General features: G+C 47.3%; 2 protein-coding genes across 2 annotated transcripts in view; one reads left to right on the top strand and one right to left on the bottom strand.

Moving 5' to 3' along the window:
* SLC25A26 (solute carrier family 25 member 26) overlaps positions 1-1,691 on the top strand; it is an 88,194-nt gene extending 86,503 nt beyond the window's left edge. Inside the window, exon 10 of the mRNA XM_086619005.1 lies at positions 1,560-1,691. Within this exon, the coding sequence (XP_086475131.1) occupies positions 1,560-1,656 (97 nt within the window). The 3' untranslated portion in view covers positions 1,657-1,691. The remainder of the gene's footprint in view (positions 1-1,559) is intronic.
* A 5,322-nt stretch (positions 1,692-7,013) lies between these two features.
* The window catches only part of LRIG1 (leucine rich repeats and immunoglobulin like domains 1), a 55,940-nt gene continuing 45,078 nt past the window's right edge, over positions 7,014-17,875 (bottom strand). The window contains exons 11-19 of the mRNA XM_009991776.2: positions 17,650-17,721; positions 15,287-15,450; positions 13,121-13,441; positions 12,213-12,494; positions 11,289-11,708; positions 9,867-9,989; positions 9,139-9,303; positions 7,669-7,977; positions 7,014-7,471 (exon numbers count right to left, since the gene is read on the bottom strand). Of these exons, the coding sequence (XP_009990078.2) occupies positions 7,239-7,471; positions 7,669-7,977; positions 9,139-9,303; positions 9,867-9,989; positions 11,289-11,708; positions 12,213-12,494; positions 13,121-13,441; positions 15,287-15,450; positions 17,650-17,721 (2,089 nt within the window). The 3' untranslated portion in view covers positions 7,014-7,238. The remainder of the gene's footprint in view (positions 7,472-7,668; positions 7,978-9,138; positions 9,304-9,866; positions 9,990-11,288; positions 11,709-12,212; positions 12,495-13,120; positions 13,442-15,286; positions 15,451-17,649; positions 17,722-17,875) is intronic.

Genomic DNA, 17,875 nt, shown 5'->3' with positions numbered 1-17,875 from the left:
AGGAGTGACAGGTGAATCAGTGCAAACAGGGAGCAAATACAAATAGACAGCAGACCTGTGCTCACCAGAGTGGTTTCTGATGCGGCCAGCAGAAAAAAAAAACAGTTGATCTCATCTGCTGATGAGGGCAGGTGGAGCCCAGTGGGGACCAGTTTGGATCAGGGCTGCAGTGCTGCTCAGCGCTCCAGATTCAGGGCAGCCCCCGAGCCACTCAGCCCTCCCTTCCTGCAGAAGGGAGCCGGTGGGGGAAGCGTGGACTGGGAGAGGTGGGAAAGGGAAATTGGGGAGAGCAGGGCCGGGATTCTTGGAAGTGATGGTTAGTAATAGAGGTTGCCAGGGATGCAGCTTCTGGGTAACTGGGTTATCTGCCCTGTTTGTGTAATAGCTGTGTCTCGTGTGGGCTGTCTGCCACTGCTCCCGTAACCACGGCTGCCTAATTCGGCAGGAGAAGGATGGGGCGCATTTCCAGAGCGATGCTGCACTGTGGGATTTACCCTATCAGCGCTCTGTCCATACATGCCTTGGACAAATTACTCTGTTTTAAAGCTGTCATTATGGTAATAGACCCAATTGCTGTCTAGTAAAGCCATAAAATGTTTCCATCTGCCTGTGTGCTCCAGGCTCCTTAGCAAAGCTCATTACAACGCAAACCAGAGTTCCTGCAGCCAGAGGTTTCCCCAGCGCAGTGTGAGCAGCCGGGCGCAGGCAGAGGAGCAGGGAGCTCCTGAGCAGCCCTGGGGGTACATGCATCTCCCTGGTCTCACCGGGAATTGCACCTCATCCCACTGTGGACACGCTGCTAGCGGAGACCGTGCAAGATTCAGGCAAAAGCTGAGGACAGCATCCCTGTGGAGCTCAGCCGGAGCTGCTTCTGCTGTGCGGGTGATAGATCAGCGGGGAGATGCCAAACAGACTTGAGCCTAGTGTTTAATCCTTGCTTGCAGTGAAGGAAGCCTGTAATCCTCTGGACGGGCACACTGGCCTATCCTGAAGTTGTTAAACCAGCCATGAACTTAGATGCGTCGAGCAATTGGCTTTGCACAAGTTTCCTGTTAACTTCCAAGAACTGTTAGGATCAGGCCCCTAAAAATCGTGGCAGCTAAACGTGCAGCTATTCCTGCTCCCTCCTTGCTGGCCCCGTTGGATATTATTGGGAATGAGCCACTGTGGTGAGCAGGGCTGTCTGCAGTCGGGGAGCTCCTGGCAGAGAAAGGGGGTCCCTCTGCCGAGGCTGGATGGGGGCAGCGGAGGATGGGATGCTTCCCATCTGCCTGCAGCCCTTCCTGGGGATGCATCTGAGCTCTTTCCGTAACGTGGCCTGTAGCCTCCTGCACCTTTGCTTCTTCACCTGAGGAGCGTGGAGAGGGGTTAAAAATCACAAGGTTTGGGAGTGTCTGTCAGGGAAGCCCAGACAGGTTTCTTCAGTGAGCAGCGGGGTGGGATTTAAGAACCAGCAAGAGAGAATTTTTCTTGGCTTAGTTTTCCGAAGCCCCTGCAGCCAGCCCTGCAGCATCCGTTCTCCCTCCATCCTCTGAAACCTCCCTTTCCTTTGCCTTCAGCTTGTTCGCAGGTGTTGTCCCGCGGATGGCAGCCATCAGCCTGGGAGGCTTCATCTTCCTGGGGACATATGAGAAGACTCGCCAGCTGCTGCTCTGACCCAGCCCAGCCGGTCCTGCCAGTGGCCACCGAAGAGCTGGAGAAGCCGGCGAGCTGGAGGAGGAGTCCACCCGTGAACGCAGCCTTCCTCCTGCTGCCCCTGTGCCGGAGCAGCTGTTCAGCAGCCTGAGCACCACTTTCACTGTTAAAGAAAAGTAAATCCTCCAATAATCCAGTTTCCCAAACATGAAATTTTCCTGCATGGAAAGCGAGTGAGGTCACTGCGGAAGTCGTGCCAAAGAAGTGATGTTTGGGGGGTAAACAGCTAATGGCGGGGGCTGAGAAAGGCGCCATTAGAACTCCTGCGGGGAATGGTTTGCAAACCTCCGGGTGGTGGGCTGGGCGGGGAGGCTGGAATAAAGCGAGTTTTCATAACTCAGGGGCACCTGCCTCGTAACACGGGGAGGGTCCTTCTGGTCGGGGAAGGGGCCGGTAGGGTTACAGCCGCTGCCCTCCAACAGCACGGAAAGCGTTCCAGGTTGGGAGAGCGCTTTGTAAAAGACAGTAATCCATTTGTTTCTGATTGGAGCCGTATTTGGGAAAGTTTATATTCCTGTTTATACCTGCAGGTGCTCAGCAAGCATTCCTGTGTGGCAGCCAGTGCAGCTTTATTAATTAGACTCACATTTTTCCAGTAAAAGCACGGGCTTGTATTATTTTACAGCTGTGCTTGTGCAAAGACATGCAGCTTCTGCCTTCCTTTGGTCTTCCTCCCTCAGCAGCTGGAGGAGCAGGAGGCTGGAAATGCTGACGCCCAGGAGGGAGGCGGGGAAGGCGAGGCAGGGAGGGCATGGAAGCGCTCTGGCCGATGGATGGATGGATCCTGAGGGCTCTCAGGGGGCTGCTGGCAGGCAGAGCAAACCTCTGCTGTTGCTCGTGTCAGGAAACAGAAGCTGTAGTGGCGCAAGTGGCTCAGGGCTGAGCTTGGTGAAAAGGTCTTACTGAAATGACTCAAAATTATCACCCGAATTTGAGGCCCCAACTTTTACACTCAAGTGGTGCTTGGAAACGTTTAGGTGCGGAGGGTGTTTGCGTGGGGACGCCTGGGCTGGCAAAGCCGAGCTGCGGCAGCAAGCGCCTTCGGCACACGCCGCAGACCCTCCTTCGGTGGGATGAGGGAGGTGGGATGGACGCAGGGATGAGGGGGGCCAGGGCCGGCGGCAGCGGTTCACACGTTTGCCCTGGAACAAGCTGTGATGTTCAGAGGCTGAGGGGCCCCTTGCCCGTGGGGGTGAGGAGGTGGGCACTGACTACCACAGGGGCTGCATGGGGCAAGCGGGGCAGCTGCACCGAGTGCCCGCGGTCGGGCTCCAGAGGGGTGGCAGAGCCCGGCTCGTGCAGCACCGAAGCTGTCGGCTTCGCGCACCTTCCAGGTCACGGCAGCGTTCCGAGTTAATGAAGCCATAGCCGTGACGGCGCGCTCCCCTGGGGTGCTGCAATTTAACTTGGCGGTTGTTCCCCTCATTAGGGAGGCGCAGAGGTGTAAGGAGTGCGGGTGAGGGAGGACAAATGCCAAACCAGGTGAGGGCGTGAACGGGGAGGGCACGGGGAAGGCTCAGGCGCAAACACAGGTCAGGCTGGCTAAGGCTGGAGGCTTTGTTGCACCGTCGTCCCATAATGTGGTAGTAAGACTTTTTCCGAGGCCAAAATTTAGAAAATAATTGGGAAAGAAGTAAAACATACAGAACAAAGGACATAATTCTTAAAAATAATCTTCAATTAAAATGGGGGATTTCAGCCAAGTCCCGTATTGGCTGGTATATTCTACCCGTTTCCATGGCACGGTGCTTACTGCCCCTTTTAAGGTTGGCTCTTTTCGTAAGTTTATATATAGCAGAGCCAATTTTAGGGGCATTTGGGGGTGGGGATTTATTACTTTTTTTTAAAAGCTAACTTATATTTTCTATTAAAGCTCTTTAAACATCGTGAGAGGGTTGGCACTGCAGTTGGTGCATTTAATTACTTGAGCTGAAAATAATCACGCCTCAGTCTTTGGGTCCCAATGCCGGATTGTTGTTTTTACTTAATATTTGTATGATCAGTTGTTGTCATCACTGCTTTTATTTAAAAATGGGGGCAAAGGGAGAGCCGGACCCCAGGTGCTTCCCTTTCCCATGTGCTGATGGACTGGCTCCGCATCCCTGACCACTGCAGGAAGGACACAGTCACCCGGGAATGGCACCAGGCAAGTGAGAGCTGCGGCAAGTGGCCAGGGCTGTCCTGCGCACACCGGTTTGTCTAATCCTGCTGAAATGACGCTGTTAGTTTTGGGTTTGTTTTTCCCCTCACTGCCTGTTTGCCTTGAGATTTAGCGATGGTTTATTTCAAGTTTACCAAAACTTGGAAAATTAATTTTAGCCTGTTACTGGGATAATATGGAATAACAAAACTTGAATCTCAAGACCAGGCAACCAGCCTCTTAAAGGTTCCTCCTTTTCCATTTTTTAAAAAAAAAAATTAACACCTACACGTGTTAAGGGAGTTATCAGTGTAGTCTCAGAAAAGCTGCTTTATATCCAAAGTTATTATTTAGAGGAGGAAATTTTTTTTTTTTTAAAATACACAGAAACTGAATTGAGATTTTTCATTAAAGGAAGAATTCAAGCTTATCTCCAAAGCTGCCTCTGGAATTTCCATGGAGGGTGGGGTTCAGGTTTGAGCAGCCAGAGGTGGGTTCACACCAGCAGCTGAGTCTGGTGCGATCCTGGCTCCGTTTCTCTTGCATACTTCCACACACATGCACCACCCCATCTGTTCTGTTCTCAGTGCCAAGACAAGGGCACTTGCCAGGCACTTGAGCAAGCTGAGATATCAGAAATGTATTTGTTACGAGTTCCTCATGTTATCTTGCAATACAGCCCCCAAATTCCAGCCCATCCCCAAGTCTGGCTGCCAGAGTCTCATGCTCATCTACAGTCTCTCTCTTGTTAAAGCCGTGGGTCTAATTTCACGAGCGGGTGTTTTGGCAGTCAGTCCTCATTTCCCTCAGAGAAAGACAGCAGAGTATAGCAATGGATTAGAATTTTATTTAATTTTCAACTGAAACTCCCAAAAGCTCACTTTCAAAACAGCTGTAATATTATAAATGAACCTTTATTAAAGACACTTCAATGCCATTTGTTAGACACTTCAATATCTTACATGTTTTTCAATGTACAACATTGTACCAAATTTTCTAATAAATAAATAACTTTGTACACAAAAGTAATACTTCCTCTTTCACATTGCCTCTTAGAAGCAGCAAATTCACATATTTAGTGGAAGTCATAACATTAGGCAGTTAACTTTATTCAGAAACATTACTTTCAAATGTTAATGTGGCAAATATGCTTTGTATCTGCAATGGTGATGACATTTCCGTCAGCAAAACGAGTCAATTAAATCATTCCCATCTTCCCTGTGTTCCTGGTTCCCCTGTTTTCACCCTGCGAGTTGGTTCTGGAGCGTACTTTTCCCTTGTAGAGGAGGAAATTATGCTTGGTTTACAATTTTCTAACATCCATTTCCTTTGTTCAGATGAACTTGGCGCTCGGCATAATTAGCCACCCGTCTCAAAGTGCAAACGTGGGAATGTCAGGACTGATACGGACAGGTACCTGGCCGAATTACGCCTTGCTCCATCCGGGGCACCTTCAGCTGGCTGCCCTACAGTGAAACTCACGCCGGCTACTGCGCAGCAGAGAGGGCTTTCCCTTACCGGAGCCAGCAGCTCCTCAAGGTAAGGCTGGACAGGGCACGGTAGCACTCCAGCAGATCCCTAAGTGATGGATCTGAACAGAAAATTAAGTGTTTCTGCCCTTATCTCTGATGCATATTTTGAGCCACAGCACTAGCAAAGGTGGATTTCCACCAGACTCGGCTTCAGTGGAACTGGCGTTTTTGGTGCTCGTAAGGAAAAAAAGTAACAAAACCCCCAAATAAACCTTCCCCTGAAGTAGTCATCACCAGAGTTAGCAACCTTATGTCAGCAGAACTCAAATTACAAGTAACTGGAAGGGAGTCCTCCATCCACAGGTACCACTACCAACAGAAAGCAGCCTTTCTATAAATAAAAAGCGTCATAGTGATGTCAGACGTGACAAAGATCTGTTTGACTGATGTGGGCATTCCTCCCCCCCACCCAGTCCTGGATGAACCTAAAAGATGACATAAAAACACGTGGGACATTTCCATTTAACAGAGAACTTTAAGTATAGTGTTTCCCTTCTCAATGAGGATATTTCTGAGTAGCCCAGAACTGCTACACAAAGCAGCATAAAATCATTTGAAGCAGATATTTTCATACGGAGACTCAGATGGGGTAACGGTATTCCACAGGAAAGTGTAAAATTCTGTTGCAGGGGGAAAAAAATAAAGTATCAGATGAATTAACGGTACGGCTGTCAGCTTAGGAGCGTGACTTTAGTTTTGTTGTCAAAACAGCTCTATAGTTTCAAACCCCTCCAGAACAAATAAATACATTTTTTCCAGTGTGAAAAGGTATTATGCTGGCACAGATTCTTCCTTCTGAACAGGGCCAGGCTGTGCCATTAGATCCACCTTACGCAGGTAAAGCTGCGTCCATCTGGGAGGGGAAAGTCTGCACTTAGCTGGGTAGGTGATCAGGGCTGTAAAGGACATACAGGCAGATCGTGCCTTCTGCCACCAAGTTTTTGCACAGGGCGATCCGTGGGACCACCCCCAGTTTACTGCATGAATCGCTTGTTCTGGTAACGACTGCTCACTGCAACCACAGCCTGCTTGCTGTGGGGCTCTGCGCTGTTGCTGAATTATTTAGTGCCTCTTGTGTGGTCCACGTTAACGTATCACACAGTCACAGTTCAAATCCTAATTTTTATGCAGTTCTGAAAAGTAATGGAATTTAAGTTCTTCCACCAACAGGAAAAAAATCAGGTTGCCAAGCGATTTCTCACTACAAACTTCATTCGAAACAGCTGAAGATCTCTGTTTAAATGTGTAAGTGCAATAAATTTCAAAGGGGAAGGAAATTTGTGCTAAGTAAGTAACCCAACTGATACTTGATTTAAAGGAACTTCCATTGAAAAGAGGACAATCCCTTTGGAACAGTCTGGATTTTTAAGTTCTGCTTACGCATTTAAGGCACCAGATTACTTCTCTCACAAAGTTTAACAGCAACCCGATACTGAAAACAATATTGCCAAAACTGTAAAATTTCACTCAGTTTTCCATGCACTAAAGATTAAAATAGCCTCTGTAAAAGATATATATATATTTTTATATATATATATATTTATATATGAAAACTCTTATGTACAATTGTATCAAATACTTTTCTCTTTACACAATAATCCCTTGCATTTATGTGCTTCATATGCAAGTCAACTTTTGAACGCTTCATACTTCTCAGGGAAGTTTTTAACTATGTACAGACGGATGACGCTCGAACAGGAGTTTGTTCCCCATACAAGCTTGTTTCTCATACCTCAGCTGCTTGCCTTAGACAGGTCATCAGTTCAAGATTTGAGGTAGAAGTAAGTAGCCTATATACTCTGTGCAAAAAATAGTTAAAAAAAAAAATAATAATAATGTGTTTGTTAATTTGCACATGGCAGTCTGTCCTCTCAGTCTAGCGATCTGTTCGGTGGCTTCACCTCATGAAGGGAGTCGCGCGGCGTGGGCGCGTAGCCGTTGGACAGGAGAGCCTGTTTGACTTCTGCTTCGCTCTGCAAATCCAGTAGCGTTGGGGAAATTTCGGGAAGCACGTTCAGTTGCTTTAGTGACCCTCCTGCTGGTGAAGCTCTCACCAAATTAAGGTTGTTAAGCTCTGAAGGCTTTGCGACTGCTTGCGAAGAGCCTGCAAAAAACCCAAGAACCAGCGTGGTTAGTTGATGCTCAGCCTGCCAGCACTCCTCACAAAACCGACCCTACCACCATCACTCATGCCCTTGAGCCAGTTAAAAAAGCTGGTGGGAGAAGACAGGGCGCTGGTATAGGCCAGAAGGTGTTATACTGCATCTGGGGAGACAAAGACATCCCCAGGGAAACACGTACCGTATTTGTCCGCAAGCAGCGGGCTGGTTGCGCTCACAGGTCTCATTCTGTCGTGGTTGCTGGGGTAGAGGGTCCCGTCTGTTTCCACCCTCTTGCTGCTGGCAATCCCATTGCTCGGCTGAGGATGAAGAAGGCTGGTGCCTGCACCCCTCTTCCTGTTTCGTTCCTTGCTGCTCAGTGCATTTGGGTAGGTGTTATCCATAGTCTTAAGGCTCTCAGAGTAGTACTCCGGCTCCTTGGGGTAAATGTGGACATTCATGCTGTCCGTGCTGCCACTGCAGTCTGTGCACACGACTGGCAGGCCATAGCCTTTAAGGGAGGAAGGGAAGACGGCAACAAACGAGGATTAACCAGCTGGAAGCTGTCAGCACTGAAGCACACAACTTGCGGAAGGAAAAGGCAGCTCTGTTTAGTTCATCTGTCCCTCGGCAGTGCAGGAATCTCTCCCTAAATAACACGGACATTTCTTGGGTTTAGACAGGGCTAGTAAGTACCTGCCTTTTCCAGAACTCTGTAGCTCTTGCTAAAGGTAGTTCCAACTAACAGATTCAGTTGGTGTTGGGTTTGGGGGTTTTTTGGTTTTACTCCAAAGAAGTTGTAACTTTTTTAAAAATAAACTGCGTTTATCTCCTTTTCCAGACTGTCTAGTCAGGGTAGAAATAAAAAGTGGAACTTTCCTGTACCTGCTTGAAAATACCAAGTTACCTTTCTTATTTTTGTCCTGCTGCTTTTCAGGGATCGCTGTCAACTCATACTCTTATCTCCAGATATATTATTACTGTTTAGCAGTAATAACAGATGAGCAGAATTCAAAGCAGCAAGCAGGAAGGAGCTTTAAAAATGTTTAAAGTTAATTTCCTTAGTGCACTCGACAACTTTCCATTATTAAACTTTACGGTTTCTCCTGGAGAGAAAATTTGTTTCACTGGCTGTTTTTCTGGGGATGTTACAGTACAGCATGAGAACAGAAAACACATCCTAAAACCAGAGAAGTGTAAGTGTAAGACCAAGAAACTGGCAAAAAGCAGGGGGACAGGTGTAGTGCCCAAAACAACCTTTAGATTTGAAAGTAATAATAAGAAAAAGCTGAGCTTGGAAGTTGACAGCCCCTTTAAAGAGCATGACAAATTTTAACACTTCCAGTTTGGAAATGCTCTCACATTCAGGAATAGCTCAAATCAAAACACCCATCAGTCAGCTGCCAGGAATGGCCACCACAAGCTTCAGTCTGCCTCTCTCCGGCAGCTCCTTGAATTCAAACTATCCAAGCAGGACAGAGGATCAAAGAAAGGAGGAGAAAGTAAATTTACAGTGCTGGCACCTGAGAATCATTCTGGGGTTTTTTTTGGTTTTGTGTTGTTTTTTTTTTTTCCTGAAGGTAACAATTTCTTGTCTTAATGCTGTCTGACTTGGAGGGCTTTCTGATCTGTACAAACACAAAATACCTTTCCAGATTAATGAGTTTTGTACCTGTTTTATCTGGAACAAGCATTCCATCAGCCATGTCTTCCGTTTTCCAAGTGTCTTTATTATAGCTGATACACAGCTTTGGCTGTCTGCAACCTACAGCGGGAGCTTCAACATCTGGGCACCTTCCAGCATCAGTCTGACACATACCTGTAACAAACGAACCATCTGGCTAAAGATTACAACCATCTGCTCTCAGCTGAATAACTTGTTAGTTTTATTTCTACCATGAAAGCTGTGAAAGGGAGAAAAAATAGCAATGGAGATAATAGAAAATTTTAAGCTAGTGTTTAACAGAACACATGCTGTACGATCTCAGAAGAATCTTAGTTCAGAACACTTAAATACTGTGAAATCCCAGCATTTCATTTCTAACCTGGAGGCAGGGACAAGCAACACTAATGTATTTTCTACTAGAGCTTAACCATGGGTAGTAACTCTAGTGCCAAAGAACTGACACAAAATTAGCAAAAATATAGTCCTTAGGGCCTGACTGAGCAGTTTGTGAAGCAGCCTGCTTGAAGGAAGGCTGTTACTGCTGGGAGAGGATGGCTTTGGGAAGTGACAGACAGATCCTTGTTCCATATGAATGCAGCAACTGGAGAATCACATTGTGAAGATCTTTCAGATAACTCGTAACACACACAGAGGTACTTTGTACTGTGATTTCTCCCTTCTCCTATCAAGGTCACATACAGCATGATAGAAAAAACAATTAAAGTGGTTCTCACCGGTGCTGTCTACGTGCCCGTTAGGCTGTTGGTTGTCTGCTCGGACCACCACTTCCTGCCTGTCAGAAAGAGTCCCTTGTGAGGACAAGTAGCTTGGCACGTCAGGAGGCACAATAGTCTCATCTAGAGCAACAGGAGCAGAGAAATGTCAGTTCCTAGTAGGATATAAAGGCTTCTGTTTTCAAAGGCATGTAAAATCACATTTTCAAGAGGGATTTGGGACCAGATCTGTAACTGGTATTTTCTGTAGCTGCAATGGAAACTTGGCCTGCCTAAATACTCCGCTCCCCTCAGAAGCCCCACTCCTGATTTTTTCAAAGCTTAAAGCTGTGAGGTACAGTGCTGATAAAGCCATTCTGGGTCATTTGGCACGGCCAGTACAAGGTAGGTGGAGGTGGAACTGTCTCTTCAGAACAAGTAAATCCTTCCTTTTCCCCTAAAATTCAGAGTACCTCATTTGACTGAAGTCCTCTGTCTCCCCAAGTCATCAGTAAAAACTTCTGGAGAACAGGGACTTTGATGCGCTTAAGCAGGCAAGTAAGTCTGAACCCCTTAGCTTGGCTTTCTCCATTTTATATGAGGCAATTTCAGGTTCCCCTGTCATACTAACTCACTCAATTATGCTGGGCCTGAAGCTCTAGGTTTTCAGGACAGGGAAAAAGAGGGAGAAAAACCCCACTTATACAGCGCACTGGTCGCATGATATCCAAGCCTTCCTGCCTAGCTCATGTTTTTAAAATCCTAGGCTGTGCTATACCGAAAGCTAAGGTTAATATAGGAAGGCAGCAAATCCCGGCAGGGTGGGAAGCCTTACGGCTGGTTCTTCTGTACTTCAGAGGCTGTAGAACGTTGAGGCCAGAAGAGTTTATTCTCGCTGCAACACTTATTTCAGCACCAAATTATCCCCTTTGAAGATCAACATGAAGCAATAAACACTGCTTCTTCCCCCAAAAAGTGAGGGATGCCCCTCATCAGCAGGGCTACAACAGCTCTTACCAGGAACATGGAAAAAGGGATTCCAGCTTCAAAGTCTAATTTTTCTAGGTTTTGAATACAAAGTCTCTTGAAAATACAGATTCCCAAGAATTAAGACAGGTTCCCAGCATCGTGGACATAATCCAGGCTGTCTCAAGAGCTATCATTTATGGTCATGGAAAATCAAAGTAGCAAAGCAATGGGTGAAACTACTGCCAAGTGGAAAAGACCTTTCTGGAGAACAAGCCAAGGGGAGACACGCAGCTCTGAACATGCTTCAGAGCAAGTGAAAGCTGGTTCCAGCTTTCTGAGCCAGGAGAACCACTGAGATAAGCCAACTGCTCTTCCAGTGCGACTGTGTGGCCACCTGACATGCCGATCCAGCCTCGGCAGGAAGTCGGACAGCACAACAGGTCAGAGAAAGCCTCAGCAGAAGACCAGAACTACCTGTGTTGGTGACGCTGTATTCTTCACTCTTCTTCCTCGTCTGGTAGATGATGCAGACCCAGACCAGCGACGTCAGCACGATGCTACACACCACAGCAATGGTGATGATGCCCACGGTGGTACGGTCCTTTCTACAGCCGAGAGACTGCAAGATGCTCACGTGGCTGTGTGCGCGCTCTGTCCCCAGGGTGTTGGACATTTCACAGGTGTATTTCCCAGCATCCTCCAAGACAACATTCCTAACGATCAGCAGCTGGTTGCCGGAGGTGAAGTGATGCCGTTCTGTCACCATCAGGGGCTGGTCACCTTTCAGCCAGGTGATGCGGGGAGGTGGGCTCCCTGTGGCTTTGCACTGAAGAGCCACGGTCTCACCTACAGACACTACATGGTCTTCCAGTGGATGAATCAAAGACGGGGTCTCTGCAGGGGAATAAACACATAAATTAGTTCTTGGGAACAGTGTAACAACGGATTTCTTTTAACAGTATTGAACGTAACTGATGTTCCTGCAGACAAATACACTGCAACTGACTACACGGCCACATACCCAAGAGCATGGTGGCTGCAAACCGTAACAGATCTAATCATCACGACCAAGGCCTTCCTTTAACCAGCTGATGTTAGTCTTCCCAACAAGAAATCCTGAGGACCAAGGACAATGGCTGACACACATTAATAATCTTGTAGGGCAAGAGAGATGGAGTACAATTTCCTTTTGAAATCATTTTTCCAGACAGGAAATAGGGTGGTTGGAGGGGCCTCCTTGGCTCAGGAGGAAATGCAACTCGCAGCTCCTTTTTTTAACTGGCAAGGTAATTTTTTTACTTAACTATAGTGTAAAAGAATGAAACAAGACTAATGCAGAGCAATGCCTCTTTGTCCCTTTTCTGTATCTGCAACTGCTGAAGAGCTAACACATCTTACCCAGCACAGTCAGGGTGGCATTTGCAAGCACAGACCCCGCAGAGTTCTGTGCTGTGCAGCTGTAGACACCCATGTCTTCTATCTTCACATCTGTAATGAAGAAGACGTCATCATCGGGCATGACGTGCATGCGGCGTTCTCGGGCTGCAGGGAAGTCCGTGCCCCCATCTTTCTGCCAGGCGATTTGTGGGGTGGGGTGTCCTTCAGCTGCACACTCCAGTCGTGCCGTTGTCCCTGTCCGGCTGGTGATGTCATGGGGAGTTTTGATAAATGAGGGCAACACTGGTGAAGAGAAACATGAAAATAAGATGAGCAATTCCATGGGGAAAACACCATCTTCTGGGCAGTTCTAACTGTTTTCCTCTCTAGGCAGGAGCTGGATGTGCTAATGACCCACAGGCAACAGGGAGGTAAGCTGCTTTTGCAGGATATATCTCAGCTGCTGGGGACTAGCCCTGTATTTCTACAGCACACAGCTGTCTGTAGGGCCCAACACTCCCCCACTCAGGATCATCAGAGTTGGCATCAAAGCTAATTTTCTTCTGTGATTAACCTGAAAACAAACCCCGTCATTTCTCCTGCAGAGAACTTTCAATCACCACAGTCCCTCTTCTTTGTATCCTTTTGTATTTTCATTTGCCCATTTCATTTGGCAAAGACTCCATCAGAACAGCCAGAGGTGGCCAAAGCCATTAAGAACGTGCTGAAGTGCTTGGCTGGATGGCAGCCATCACAAGCCTGGCATGTGCCTCACATGGCATTTCTCAGCATCCACTGAGATGCAAGGAGCTGCTGTGAAGAGGTTAGGAGCTCTTCGCCATCAGGAGTAACTGCCTGCCAAAAGTGGATCCCAGAGAGTTGTACCAGCTTAGGCTGAGAAAGGAACGAGAAAGCAGCTTCCTACTCACCGTTAACAGTGAGTCTGGCCTTGTCGGAGTAGGTAGAACCGAAGTGGTTGGTGATGATACACTGGTAACGCCCTTCATGGGCAAAGGTGACATGCCGGAGGTGCAGGATGGTGGTGTACTCCATCACCTCGCCGTCCTTTGCCCGCACATGGGCAAAGTTTTTGATCTCAGCGTTGTGCAGCATCTCGTTGTCTTTCTTCCATGCAAACATCATGGGGGAGCTGCTACTGCTGGCAGCCAAGCAAGTGAAACGGATGTCCTTCCCAAGGACAGCCACTGTTGTCTCGGGCTGGATGATGATCTGTGGCTTGGGGAAATCATCTAAGAGAAAAGAGCAGGCCTAGTTAGTTCCGGACTATGAGAAGAGACTGGAGCAGGCAAAGAGATGCGATGAGAAACGAGCAGTGTGTAAGTGACAGGCTTTATTGCACGTCTGCCTTTAGGTCCACTGGTCCTGGCTACGCCAGGAAGGCAGCTTGCCCTTGGCAGAGCACTCCACCGTCACGACTAGCTCTGTAGTGTAGATGTGCCACACACAGCTCCACTGAGTGGCTGGTCTAAGCTAGGACTCCTGTTCCTCTGGTTCCCTCTGTCATCAGTGGACTGAGATGGTCACTTAGTGACCTCAAAGACCCACAAGATGCCCAGCTCTCTTCACCAATGGAGCTGAACCCCACAAAGACACTATGGTCTAAAGACAATACCCTTCCCTACATTGCATGAAGAGCAATACTGAACTTAAAACTTCACCTCCAGGCTGCATTAGCCTGGAGCAGGAAGGGAGAGCAGGAGGACACCTGAAGGGCTGCAAACATCACCTCTAGGGGTGAATGCTCACAAGCAAAGCAACTGCAGCACGCACTGTCAAAGCAGAAGCAGCTGTATTTGCCTGTCACCCGTCCGGGGTGGAAAGCTTTGCACACTCTCTCTACCCTGAATATTGTTGGTTTTAGCAAGGTTCCAAGCAGATTCATTTATTAGATTTCTACAAATGGTGTAATTTAATATTTGACTAAGGTTTAATTAAACAGCCAGGCCTCTGGAACCAGGAGTACTAGTGCCTGGAGGACTTGGCAGGCACCGGAGAAGCAAAGCTTGCTTTGCTTTGTGATGTTGCTGTGGGGATGGAGCATTCATGATCTCTTCTTCCAGATGAACACAGCAAGCCTCCCAGACTCGCTCAGACAGAGGCCACCTAGGCAGAGCCCTGCCACTCTGGGATCAACAGGGACATGGGACAGCAGCTGGGACAAAGCTTTTGCTTCACATTTGCTGAAAGTCATGCATTCAACTTAGCTAAACAGTGTTTGCAAAAGCTCATTCTTCCTTCATCAAACAGCCACGTGCAGCTCCACTCAGGATCCACACTGGTTGGCTCCACAGCACAGGGTTTGGCTCATCAAACCAGGCTTGTATTTTGCCCAAAAGCTGGATGCATAAGCAGCATCACTTTGGCCTCCTCTGATCATTTACATTTCTTTCCTTTGCAAGAGAGGTAGCAGATGTTTGTTTGTGTGTGCTGGGCATTAAGTAGAGCTGCTTTGCAACCACAGCTCAGGTGCACAATCAGCTGCAGTGTGCAGGAGGGAGAACAGCAGTAGGTGCTGTTTGGAAGAAAAAAATAACCATAGGAGAAAAAAAAAAATATTATAATGCAACTGTTGGCCGTTGGCTGGTTCATGTGTAATGCCTGACTGGCCTAAGAGAAGAAGTTGTAATAGAGATTCTCCTCTGCTTTTTTTTAACTCTTTGCTATTTCCAAAAGGGAGAAAAGATAATGAAGAACAGTCACAGAACTAGCTCAGAACACTGCAGAGTGAAAAAATTTATAGCTGCAGTCTTGGCAGTGTCAAATCAAGGGGACTGGAGAAATCTCTGTGCAGCCCCATTTGGAACTGGAACAAGCACTGGTCCCTTTTTACTTAATACTCAGGGAGCCCTGTAAGGAATACACTAGATGCAAGCAATGCGCGCTGTGGTTTTGGTGGGAAATAAATTGTAGCCAATGACAAATTTTTAAAATGCAGGCTTGGGCTTCCTTTGATGCCATGGAATAACAAAACAAAACAGAAACCCTCTCATAATAACATGCCAGTAGTCAAAGAAAATGTTTGCCAAGTGAGTCCTACCCTTCATACAACCTCAAAACACACAGGCTAGACTTACCACACACGAAACTTTCTGGCAGTACAGCAAAAATGCTCTTGCTTTTCAGTGACTCAGGATGAGCGCAGGTGGCCACCACAAAGGACTGCAGCTCTTTCTCAACTAACCACTGGGGCAACCATTTCAGCTGGCAATCGCAGAGGAAGCTGTCGCTGTTTATGTGGCTGCAGGGAAACAAAACCAACACGAGCCTGCTGTGAGTCCCGCACGGAGAGCAGACTGGAAGGCTTACAGCTCTTTCATGTTAGACACATTCCTCCCTCCCTCCCAGCATGAGTGGAAGGAAAAAAAGGACTGCGGGGTTGTCCTCGAGGCACTAATGATGTTAAACACATAACACATTTTAACAGCATTTCATCTCCACACAGAGCAACCCACTCCTGTCCTCCAGTGACACTCCCTAGCACCTTACATTTATTAACCAACTTCCAGAGTGACCCCCAGGAGCAGACGAGCAATGCCATCTCTGGCTTAAGAGAAACCGAGGCAGAACATCTACAGAGGAGACATGCAGCAGAGCTGCACGTCAGCTGCACAGCCCGTCCTGCTCCCATTCCTCGTATGTCATTACCATGCATGCTCCGTCTCTGCCTCTGTGGTCTGAGCATCTTTGGTGGGGACTGAATTCAGGACTTAATTACTGAGCAGCAAGAGGATGACAAGTTCCTGCTGTAAGACCTTTCGTTCCCTCAGTGGCCAACACCAGAGGAGTAAGTGGAGAGGAGGCCTCTGCCTGCCTTCTGTAAGGTACGTGTTTGCACACCAGCACCACCAGGGATATGAGGTGTAGCTGATGTTGTGTTTACTGATTAACAGAAGCAGCAGAAGAGAAATGACCAAAGACTTTTGTGTAAACCCAGTGAATAGTTTGGAAAGCAAAACACAGAAACATTTCTTAGCATCCTAACAGCACCTTCTGTTAAGAAAAGAGCTGTGAAAAAGGGGCAGATAAAGAGGAGCCTGAGGATTTTTTTTTTTTAATATGCTGGGCCAAACTGGCTCAGCATAGCTCTGAGGCCAGTGAAAAATTGCAAATTTAGCCCAATAGGGAATTCAGACTTTGGTCTGGTTTGGTCCAAGATCCTAGGAAAACCCAGTCTGACCCCCCCATATCAAATGTGAGGATGCCTCAGAGACTGGGAAATGGCAAGTTGTGCAAGAGCAGGATATCAAAAGCACAGCAGGATCCCAGCTCCAGCACTGTGTTGTAAGATGATGTGAATCTCCTCCCATTTTTCGACTTGCTAACCTCAGGAAATCCTGAAGTCTGAAACTAAGAAAGAAATGGACTGGAGAGGGAGGAAATGAGGGAATACAGGAATCTTATTTTCTAAAGTTGTCCCCTTTGCTGTCCTAGAATGATGTGTAGCACCTAATACAAGTGATGACATAAACACTGCTGGCTGGCTGGGACAGGTCAGAGAGACCCTTAGTATTTAAGACTTCAGTACGATGCCTTCTGCATCTACAGGTCCTCCATCTGAAAGCCACCTTCTCCATGGTATAAAGGGTCCTTCACAATATCTGGGATCTCACAAGCTCTTCTCTAATAAGATCCATCTTTCACCTCAAGTTTTGTTTCAAGAGCCAGTGCAAAAAATAAAGCGGCTGAACAAACAACAGATATGCAACGTTTAGTTTATTCATTCCCCAGTCTCTTGCATTAAACGTCACTGCTAGCAGTGACCATCTGATTCCCATTTCCAACATCAAGAAGAAGAATCTGAACCTGCCCCAATACCAAACAAGTGATTTCTTGTTCCACAGACATTGCACTACTCCAGAGTGTAGCAATGCACCGACAGTGGATTAAATATTTACAAAGAAGAAAAGGAAACCAGGCAAGACTGGAAACAGAGTCTGATAGCAGCGCAGAGCCCCAGCCTGGAGCACAAGCAGCAGCTCTGATAACACATCCGTATTTTTACACCAGAAGTCTGGATGACAAGTGGATCCAGTTCAAATGGTGCTTATCGCTGAAATGTCAGTACTGCATGCGAAGCCTGAACATAGGTACAGCAAAGGAGCAGATGGGCCACTGGGAATTAAATCAGCGGCAGCATCAGAAGAAGAGATGGCTAACAGGACCAGGGCTGGACTTCCTGAGCGGAGATGAATAATTGCACAGATGCAAACCTGCTGGAAGAACCTGTTCCGATGATCTAATTTCACTATTAAATGCAAGATGTTCCTGTGACTTCTACTCATGTGTAAAAATACCCTGCATAGGAGGACAGAGGGGAGGAGGAAATAAATGAGTGGTAATGCGGATAACACCCCATCGGAAACCACGTGCTACTTCTCACGTCCTGGGCAAGAAGGATCCCTGCCTCCTTAATGGTGTGTACAGTCCGATTACTTACAGCTGCCGCAGGCTCTTCATCTTAGCAAAAGTGTCTGGTTGGATTGAGCGGATGGCGTTGTCCCCAAGGTTCCTGCAGAACACAACCACAAGCAACGTGAACAAAAGGCACGATAGGTCTGTGACAAAGTCTCGCAGAAACCACAGAAATGGTTTTCCACACAACACTTCAGTATTGAACAAGTATTGCCGAGCAATAGTCAACCAACAAAAATTACAGGAATAAA

This window comes from Tauraco erythrolophus, chromosome 12 (genome assembly GCF_009769465.1).
Source record: "Tauraco erythrolophus isolate bTauEry1 chromosome 12, bTauEry1.pri, whole genome shotgun sequence".
Classification (NCBI taxonomy): Eukaryota; Metazoa; Chordata; class Aves; order Musophagiformes; family Musophagidae; genus Tauraco; species Tauraco erythrolophus.
The sequence above is the reverse complement of the archived record's forward strand: the minus strand, read 5'-3'. Positions and strand labels throughout refer to the sequence as shown.